The 10,481-nt window shown below is 41.8% G+C and overlaps 2 protein-coding genes across 2 annotated transcripts; both read left to right on the top strand.

Moving 5' to 3' along the window:
- Positions 1-1,630: 1,630 nt before the first annotated feature.
- LOC103975377 (transcriptional regulator SUPERMAN) lies at positions 1,631-2,673 on the top strand. Its single transcript, XM_009390332.3, has one exon. It carries the CDS (start codon positions 1,839-1,841, stop codon positions 2,535-2,537), a length of 699 nt encoding a protein of 232 aa, XP_009388607.2. The 5' UTR covers positions 1,631-1,838; the 3' UTR covers positions 2,538-2,673.
- Positions 2,674-8,628: 5,955 nt separating this feature from the next.
- Positions 8,629-10,456, top strand: LOC135605979 (AT-hook motif nuclear-localized protein 23-like). Its single transcript, XM_065096639.1, has one exon. The coding sequence runs from the start codon at positions 9,376-9,378 to the stop codon at positions 10,327-10,329; it is 954 nt and encodes a 317-aa protein (XP_064952711.1). The 5' UTR covers positions 8,629-9,375; the 3' UTR covers positions 10,330-10,456.
- Positions 10,457-10,481: the final 25 nt, after the last annotated feature.

Raw genomic sequence — 10,481 nt, 5'->3', positions numbered from 1 at the left:
CTTTAGTTGATAGGATCACTCGGCAACAGTTAACACGACAAACAAAAAGTTCAGACGATGCCAAAACCACTGGCCGATCAAAAGAAAGTACTCACATTCGTAGCCTCTAGTCTTCGGCACGCATTTTATTAGACTGCTCGGGGCAGATACCCTGTCGCGCTCTTAGTCCTATACAATAGAAAACTATCATGTCACTTTATTGGGGCTAAAATATTCCGCTGGCAACAGGTTACGGACTTGGCTGCTTCGAAAAGGCTCGAAGGAAGACATTAGGAGAACGGGAATAAATGACTTATAATTCAGCTCATGGAGTTGAGGTACCATTCGCGAAGACACACAGTCATGGGTGAACTGTACTCGGCTTCGATCCAACTTGCTCAGGAAGAATGAACACAAAATTCCAACCGACACTTGTGAGCCTGCTGGAGATCTTAGTTTATTGCTCCTCCCTCTGTTTCTTTATTCCAACTGTAGCTTTGCAAACTTATCCAGAAGCCAGACTACAAAGTTGGCAACTTTCATTAGCATCTCATCCTGATCATAATTGCAGTACAGAACGAGATAAAAGAGAAAATTTACTCGAGCATGAGTCACGTCGTTGGGTGCAAAGGCATACGTAGAAAGGAAGAGTCAAATGCACTGTCAAAGTTTCCCGTGCAATGTTTGTACCAGCGAACAAAACCAAACACGCTACTTACTACCGTTCATCGTCATGTTTCGACCAGACTAAATGAAGAGTCGACGCTGTGACCGAATGGCATAGAATCATTTGTGATGGACATTAATTAGGATCAGAGAGTCTATTATTTGAGTTCCGATCGAGAGGGGTTCTATGCCAGTGATCGAAATGGTGCAACTTGATATGTCACGCTGGATTCATTCCCGAAGAAGAACAAGAAGTGCAGTCAGTGATCATAAATCTGTATGCGTCAGTGACACTTTTCTTCGAGGAAAATTCATCTAACAAGTGGTTGATTAATTACCCAAGGCCTCGGTTATGGGGTTGCTTTCGTTTGTGGCAAAAGATCTCTCTTCATCATTGTGTGGCATCAACAATGTCAACCCTGCGGACCAAGAACATTTGCTTCCCGATAACAGATGGAAGAAAGACGAGAATTCTAGCAGATTAACAAGGACAGAGAGGAAGACACTGGTCGGACAGGACACGGTAACTGCGGCAGACCTAATCCATGACCCAATCTTGAATACGTGACATCAAGATTCCGAACAGCATTCCCTGTGCAAGACAAGACAATCCCCAGAAATGATGGTTGAGTCAAACAAGCAACTCTTTTGTTTACCATACATATTCTTTCTTCTTTCAGGATGAAGAATTAACGTATAGCCTTCTCAGGTGATTGAAGGAATGGTAGTCGTGGAAGATGTAAGCCATGTCGAAAGCATAGAGCTGTGTCCATGAGAGGTCCTTGTATTCGGCGATGGCCCAATAAATTAAGTGCTACTTGAGATCCATCGATCAGATAATTCCTAATGATAAGGTTTTATCCTCGTTTAGCACATCAAATTGCTGCATTAGAATTACGTAGTTGACAAAGTAGGTTTCTATGACAAATGGTGCAGTGTGAGAGGGGCCAAACTCTACTGCTGGTGGTGTATTAAAGAAAAGCTAATAGTAGCCACTCTAAGCCAAGGAATCAGAAATCACCACCACCTACCGCGTACAACTACCTCAGGCTTTCTCTGCCTACATCTTTCATAGGGTAGCAATCCTTCCTCCATGTTTCCCCCGTTGATCGCCGGCGCGGAGGAGGCAACCGTGTAGGGATCTCCTATTTTAAGCTCTTTGATCCTGTTGTTCTTCGGTAATACGCAGTGCTATGGAGCGGAGCAAATATTGGATGTGGAGTAGAGATTTGAGCGAGAAACCCTCGATTGGTTCTCAGATCCGTGAAGCGGTCCCTGCGGCCACCTCCTCGTATGTCCATCATGCGACGTGGGAAGAAAGAGCCTTCGCCGAGGACTCCGCAGGCCACATAGGGGGTTACATATGGCCGCCGAGGTCTTATTCTTGCAGCTTTTGCAGACGAGAATTCCGATCCGCGCAAGCGCTGGGCGGCCACATGAACGTGCACCGGCGAGACCGAGCAAGGCTTAAACAATCTTTGAGCCCGACCGGCGATGATAGCGATCATGACCGCCCCCATCATTCCTCCCAAAGACCATATATGCCCTCAGCATCTCCTCTCAGTCCTAGGGTTTCAGCGGCATCCACCCCAGAAGTGAGTACATATGCCTTGCTTTCTCCTTCCTATTCTTCCTCGATCGTTCAGGAGAACGAACAGGACTCCTGCTTGGATCCGGATTTGAAGCTCGGCAGTGAGACTTTGAACCTAAGAGATCCAAGTAAAGATGACGAGGAACACCTGACCGTCAAGAAAAGACGAACCGACCTGAAGTGCTCCTCTATCTCCATGAGAAGCTCTATGGCCGTCCAGCAAAAACTGCCTTGCCCTGTCGAAGAATTAGATCTTGAGCTTAGGCTGGGACAGAAACGCAAACCGGTTATGGTCGAATGATGTAATTGTATTTTGATCCTTGTTGTTGCAACTCTGCATCTACTCTTTTATTCTTTGTCTCATCGTGACCTTTCTCGTTTGTTGATGTCTTTCGTTTCATACTTTGGTCGAAAGCTTTTGCAATTTTGATCCGACACTGTACGAGTGAAATTTCGGTTTCATGAGCACCCGTAAAAGATGATAGCCTAATAATCATTTTGATCATCTTGAAACAATTGAAGCTAAGGAGAGCTGTGATTTCTAATGATGATTTGATTTATTCTTCTTTCTTCCTTCATTTTCTTTGGATACTTCAAAAGCTTGATTCAGTAACATAGGAAGTCAAAAGTAGTGCATAACCACAATATTTTCTTCCATCTTTACATCAAAAATAGTGCATGTCCTCCTGTCTTCTTAAGCTAGCTTACCGGAACATGATTCCTCATTTTTCTTCGATGTTAGGGCAATACTCATGTTATACGGAAACAAGCATAAGGAAGCAACTTAACTGGCCAACTATTATCAACGAAAAGGAAACAAGAACAAAAAACTCTTCATTACCAATCATCTGCATGCACAAAGCATGACAAACAGAGAAGCTTTCCTTCTTAGACAAAAAACAAACAATGTATACAACTATGTTTTTAACCCAGCAAGGAACATGGTCACTAGCAAGCAACAATGTCTCACTATACCCTCTACTTGATGGATTAGAGAAGAAACTAGGAAGTTCATCTGATTACAATTTAATCTACAAAAGCTATAAATATGTGTTTTTCAGAGAGAGAGAGAGAGAGTGTGTGTGTGTGTGTGTGTGTGACAGTCATATTATTCACACACAGAATTGCATGGGAGGTGGTGTGGTTGTCCTTTTCACTGGTCACCACAGAGTTCACAAACTGACATATCAGTAGTAAGAACAAGATCACATGCTTATAAGTCTACTTTAAACTATATAGAGTCTGGTGAAACAGGGATTAGATTCCCCTTTCTCTGATATCTCCAGCATAATTAAACCTGCAGATCTCTCTGAACAAATTGCATCTGTTGGCATTCTTTAACTTATTCATTTTCCTGGGCATCACGACATCCCAATTGCGAATCCTAAAGGAATAAACCCAGCTGCTTCTGTCTCTTCTCTTGCATGTATTATTGCCTTCTTTTCCAATAAAGATCTCTATGTCTGTATCACATTTTGAGAACACTCTAACTTCAATATGATGACAAAAAACCCTAATAATTCTTAGCCATAGCTCAAGAAAGTGCTTGAAACTTAACAAGCATCAGAAGAAATCTAGGTTTTAACGAGCTTGACATGCCAAGTTGGAGTTGCATGGTCTACTCGAATTAAAGAACAAAAAATGGATTTGTTTTATTAGTGAGCCTTCCTCGAGTCTTTTGTAAGGCAGCTCTATGTGGTGAAGCACTGGAGCTGAAAACAAGTGCGTTAATTAGGCCAAAGAACAACTAGATTTTAGCGTAAAAGATGGGCGTCAAAGATTTGGAATGGCATGGTCTGGAGTTGAGTTAAGGACAAGTTTGTGGGGGCGTAGACAAATCTTAATGAGTTTGGGAAGAGAGCGATACAGGTGCAGGCCGATGACGATCACATGGGTGCAAGAGAAACAGAATCCAGCAACAGCAACAGGAGACTGCCTGGGGACTTGTATGAAGAAGACGATGAAATTAAAATTAAAATCCTCCCCTTGCATATAATTAATTAATTTATGATTTGAGAATCAATTATAATAATCTATATGTGTATGATTGAGAGAAATTTTTACTTTAAATATGCATTACCCCAATGAACAAAATCCTCCCCTTGCATATCAATATTTTTATGGTATCAGAGGTTCTTTTATCTCAAGTAAAATTTATCCTTCTTCGTTATTTAACGATAGTAATCCCTCTCTGTTGATATACCATAGCGATTATCCCACTTGTGGTATTCCATCGTCTCTCCTAGATGCATTCTACTTGGCGATCTTCCTCACATGTCAAACAGCCAAATGCGAACACCAATTGTCGCTGTTCATCTCATCGACATTGCTTCCTTTAGATTATCTTGTTCTTTGTATCTCCACATATGTCTGTCTCTTGGTCTGCTACGTATCCCAACTCGTGAAGAAGCCATCCTGATAGTTCTTCATGATCGATACTTTGCTCCTCACTATCGGTCAAGGCACTAGCAGATACATCTTTTCCTCGACGTCGGCGAATTCCACTCACGTAACATACATGTAGCATGTACACTATAAAGTTGGTTCTATCACAATCTCACATCGGCCAACCTCTTTCCTTTGAATGACTCATCATCTCATCATAAGCAATTGCCCTTACTCCCACTATAGGTGACCATTACCATAAGAGACTAATACAAGAAACTGACGACAATGATAATTTGAGCACGTGATTCATCAATGTTATTTGAAAAATTATATGATAAATTAATTAATTAAGAAATATATTTAAAATAAAAAAAGACGGAACTAGCTATATTCAATCAAAAATCCAAAAAAAAAAAAAAACATATGATCTTATTCGACCATTTATTGAAGCTTGTACCATGATTTTCTATCAATGTTCACGTAGGATGAATAATATATTTTCATAATAAATAAATAAATAAATAAGAGTTAAATTATTTTAAAAAATAATTATCGTCTCATATCATTCCGGCAAAAGAATTTAATTTATTGATCCATTATACTGTTCCAATCTTTTTTACTTTTTTCAAATATGAGAAAAAAATTACGAAGATAAAAGAAAATTACAAATGCATTGAGTCAAAATATATCATCTGTTTCGTACGACAAAGACTACTTAGATCTGAAAAGAGATAAATTTATGATAGTTTAAAAGAATTGATTCTATATCGGATATGTGCAAAACCATTAGCTCGTATACGACTTGGTAGAGCAAATCTACAAAAGTACATATGTGGATCATCATATTGCATGTCACATGGACACATAACGAGCAAATTTATTACAGTATATGAAATCATGTGAAGCATAAAAAAAACACTTCGGAGTATATATTGGTGCATTCGCATGCATGCATGCGTGCGTGCATGAGTGCTCCTCGACTCCATACTATAGAACGTGGGATCAACTCCTCTTCCTGTCAAACAAAGTTTCTTCTGCTACCTCTTACGATATGTGCACTTGTAGGCTACATCAAAGAATTGATGCGTTAAGATGAATTGAAATTTGCTGTTTAAGAGATGAAAAAGAATCGAGTTAAATAGTCAGGTTACTTTGGTGCCCAACCACCATGTCTATTAGTCTTAATCAGTCCAAACCATATGATTTGGAAGACAAATCCATATAGTAGAGCATCATCTCCTACTATAACATCAGCCTCATCGTTTAACATCAGTTTTGGCAGGAACAAAGAATTCAAATCTCTCCTCCCTACTCACATGCCATAAATGAGCCAATCAAGAAGGGACGTGATATCTAATTCACTCATTTTGTTGCGTACGAATCCTCTCTACTTCGTTTGGCGAACCGCACGTCCCAATCCTAACATGTCTTGTCTGTCTCATTAATTAGTCCTCACTTGTCATCACCAACCTGCTAATGCTGTGTCTTACACACTTGAAATGACAAACCGAAAAGAGATGGCTGTAATGCCGCGTTGAAACTTCTCATATAATTGATTTGGCTCATCTGCTGGGACACTTAAAACAGATTTAAGTCTGAAAGGGCTCATCTCAGTTCTGTATGCATGCTTTCGTGTATTGATCTGAATCCAGATTTGATGAATAGAAGCAGCACTTACAGGTGAACTTCGTTAACGTTAAAGGTAGTAGTTAAATTTGATTAAAATTAAATTAAGAGTTTAGTTTAAGTACGAGTTCTTATTTCATTGACTTTGTGGTTTAGGGTCTGTAAATAAATTGTCTCATTCACCACACCCAAAAGTCAAGAGAGAGGTAAAGCGTTGGTGCAAAAGGCGAGCGTGAGGTGCTGTTAAGTGCTATTCCGTAAATCTTCAATAAATAGAATTTTTCTAAAATTTATTTTAATCTTTCTCTCTTCTATCTCCTCAAACTTTGTCTTCTACAAAATTTATTTAAAAGTAAAAAAAAAGAGTCTAGAGAGAAAAAATTAAAAGAGAGAGAAACTACAAGAAAAAAAATCTAAGGAGAGAGATATAATGGAGAGAAAAATTCTTAAAACAATGCTCATCCACATGGATTCTTTCAATAATAAAATTCAGTCTCAAATTCGTCGATTCACTGACAAGAATTATAATAATCGGAGCATCCGGATGAATGTATTTTTTTAAATATCAATATGTTTAAGATGTTATTGATAAATATTTTACAAGGCCTAATAAACAAGATGATGTTTATCTATTGTGTGTATTTTTAAAGACAGAGAGGGTGAGATACTGGTAAATACTATTGTGTGTATTTTTAAATATTTTTATTTTATTTATTTAATTTCTTTTTTTCTTTTATTTTTTTAAAATTTTAATAAAATTTCTTCGACGGATGCATCAGATGTACTTTGATTCAATCAGATATATTTGTTATTTGATTGTCTAATAAGAAACTTAATGCAGTAACATATTTTATGATTGCGATGACCATCACATTGAAAGAAGAGAAAGAGAGAGAGAGAGGGGGGAGGAGAGAGAAGGTTGGCGTCGGAATTCGTGCTCGTGCACTGGGAGTCGCGTGGGGGATGGGAAGATCAAACTCATGCACGTAGCATCGGGGTGTCAGACACCGCCGTTGCTGTGCTGAGTTGAGTGGAGAAGGGTGAAGCGAGATGAAGTGAAAGCCTCAGAACTCTCGTCTCTGTCGGCTGGCGAACACTGCCATGCACACTACCTTTGCCTTTACTTCTACTCTTCAGCCGGAGCGAGAAGAAAAGGAACTGTAAAGCTGAAAGCTCTCGCATTCATTTGCCGAATTCATCAAGTTGCATTGCAATCAATTATAAGTTTTTGTTCTTCCGATTTAAGCATAAGATATATGCTCATTCAACATCCTTCGCTTCTATCTTCACTCAAAGATTTTAAATTAACAGTGGATTAATGTGATTAGCATTAATTAATTTGAGTTTAAAAAATAGAATTTTATAAATTCTTCTTACCATCATAAAATGGTTTTCACAGACATGGCTGTCTAATGATTGAGCTTCAAACTCTCCCTTAAGGGCTTTTTCCTCTATTATGTGAATTAATGTAATTAAAATTAAATGATTGCCACTAGATTTTGTGGCAGGTGATATCACTCAGTAAAGTTTTCAGTAGTGACCACTCCTTGTTGGTCTCTCTCTCTCTCTCTCTCTCTCTCTCTCTACAATAATGGATCCTCTTCGGAGAATTGAGACAAAGTGCACTATCAAATCAATTGGACGAGACGTCCACTAACCACAATAAGTCTGTGTGTCCCATGTTAAGCGGCTCATCTCTCCAGCCTCTGCAACACCAATGGTTGTCTCTCCGTTCACGGCCCAAACGTCTCACCTGTTGATCTTGTGATTGGAGAAAGCGCCGAAGCACATGTAGGGCCACGAAGACGTCCAGTAACAGGGCAGGTAGGAAAGAGAGTAACGCATACAAAGGAAGTCCTATCATTGTGAAGGAAGCTAATCGTACGTCTGCAATACCAAGTGCAGCATGACGCCACCCCAAGTTGGCGAATCATAGTAGTGGATGAGGTGTCAGTTCGAGCTGTCAACTCGACCAGCCAACCGTGGAGGTTAGAACAGGCCCACCGTCCATGTCGCAAGAGTTGGCAAGTTGGGTGAGGATTGGGTGGGTAAACATGAAACCAACGCACAGTCACTGTATTTAACTCATTCGCTTCAAACATTTATATATATATATATATATATATATAACTCAATTATATTTCTGTTAATTTAGACTTAAACCTTTTGATTCAATAGTTTTAAATTCAACAATCAATAGATCAATCATCGATCGAGATGTTTCTCAGAAAACATTCTTGCCAAATTAAGAATTATTGCAAAATTGAAGAATCAAAATTCTCCATATTACATAAATTATGGTCAAAGGCTTCAACTGTAGTCTCCAAAGAAGTAGTCTCGAATCGTCGACATGATTTTTCCTAAAAGTGACTCGTTACGATAGGAAGAGTTGGGAATGCAGAGACAGTGGGCGACCGAAACCAGCACCCAACCATTGAATTCTAAGGAAGACCGCAGTGCATCGAAGACGTCGTGCAGTCAAAATATCAACGGAGACCGACGAAGAAATGTATGGAACAGCTCTAACAACTGAGATGGTCCTCTCCCTTATGCTGCAATGATGAAAGGGGATGCGGATAGAGAAGAGGATAGCTTTTGATAAGCGGCAGCAGCAGCGCCACCGTCATCATCACCACCACCACGAGGAGTCGCTTTCTGATGTGGGTTGAATCCTGTACACTCTGCAAGGGCCCTTTAACAAGAAGGGGAGCACCTCTTCTTGATCATTTTGTTCATCATCACTCCTCGTCGGACCCTTTAGCAATGCAACTGATGAAGCCTTTAGCGTAGTTGTTTGTTAGGAGATTCATGCGTTTCGGTCTTCTTCCTTCTCGTTCTTTTCTTCCAAGTGTCTCGTATGACCTAATGTCATCATCACGTCTGAGAGAAGCAACCAAAAAAGGAAGGATGGAAGTAAAGATGACAAAGTGCTCATTGATCCGCATGAAAGGGAGTAAAACTTCAAAGGGTAAAAAGTTGCAGAGAGAAGTGATGGCTATCAGAACGACATACAGAACCTATAAGAGACCCGTCTCTGATCTCAGTCTTTCTTGTTCGTCTTCTCGCAATCGTGCTCCTACTTGTCTGAAGAGCTGGCGTACCGGTGGAGGAACGGAGATGAGGCGATGGGAGCGGTCGATCCCAGGGTCACCTCAGCAATCTCCGCCTTTCTCCTTCATCTCCGAAACCCCATCAGCACCATCGACCACCGCAACCACCACTTTAATCGAAGAGACCGAAAGCCGAACACCAAAACCACCATGACCACCAACAGCAACGGCAGCAACAACCACCCCAACGAAGACGAAGGAAATGCCGACGACCAGTCTACCGGTGGCCTCGAGGTGGTCGACGGTGGCCCTGACAGCCGAGCTGGCGGCGCCGCGGGCCGCCGCCCTCGAGGCCGACCGCCAGGTTCCAAGAACAAGCCGAGGCCGCCCGTCATCATCACGCGGGAGAACCCCAACGCGCTCCACGCCCATGTCCTCGAAGTCGCCAGCGGAACCAACATCATGGACGCCGTTGCCACCTTCGCCCGCCGGAGGCAGCGAGGGGTCTGTATTTTGAGCGGAAGCGGGGTCGTCACCGGTGTCACGCTTCGCCAGCCTGGAGCGCCGGCCGGGGTAATCACGCTTCCAGGCTGCTTCGAGATCCTTTTTCTTTCCGGGTCTTTCCTGCCGACGCCATCGCCGCCCGGCGCCACCGGGCTTGCAGTCTACCTAGCTGGCGGCGAGGGGCAGGTGGTGGGAGGGAATGTTGTGGGAAAATTGGTCGCCTCGGGCCCGGTGATGATGATCGCAGCCACATTCTTGAACACCACATACGAACGGTTACTGCATGAGGATGAAGAGCCAGCGGCTGTGGTGGCTCGATTGGTCACAGAAGGATTGCCGCAGAGACCGAGAAGCAATGAAGGCGGCGGCAGATGGTCATCGCAGCTGGCGCATGGGCGATTGGATCCGGCGTCGATGTCGCTGTTGAATCTGCCACCAAATCTATTACCTGATGGTCAGATTCCCCACGAGGTTTTGGGCGCTTGGGCTTCCGCTGCAGCTCCTCGGCCGCCTCCATCCTACTGAGTCTCATCGCAGTGTCCTGCTCCTCCATCATCTTCATGTTAATGTCGTTGCATGCTCTCTTTCCTCTGTAAACACATTTACTAGTTGCTATATTTTTCTTGTGATTTTATTTAATTCTATTCGCATACTTCCAATCTCAAGAAAATGTCGAA

This window comes from Musa acuminata, chromosome BXJ2-2 (genome assembly GCF_036884655.1).
Source record: "Musa acuminata AAA Group cultivar baxijiao chromosome BXJ2-2, Cavendish_Baxijiao_AAA, whole genome shotgun sequence".
NCBI classification, from domain to species: Eukaryota; Viridiplantae; Streptophyta; class Magnoliopsida; order Zingiberales; family Musaceae; genus Musa; species Musa acuminata.
The sequence above is the reverse complement of the archived record's forward strand: the minus strand, read 5'-3'. Positions and strand labels throughout refer to the sequence as shown.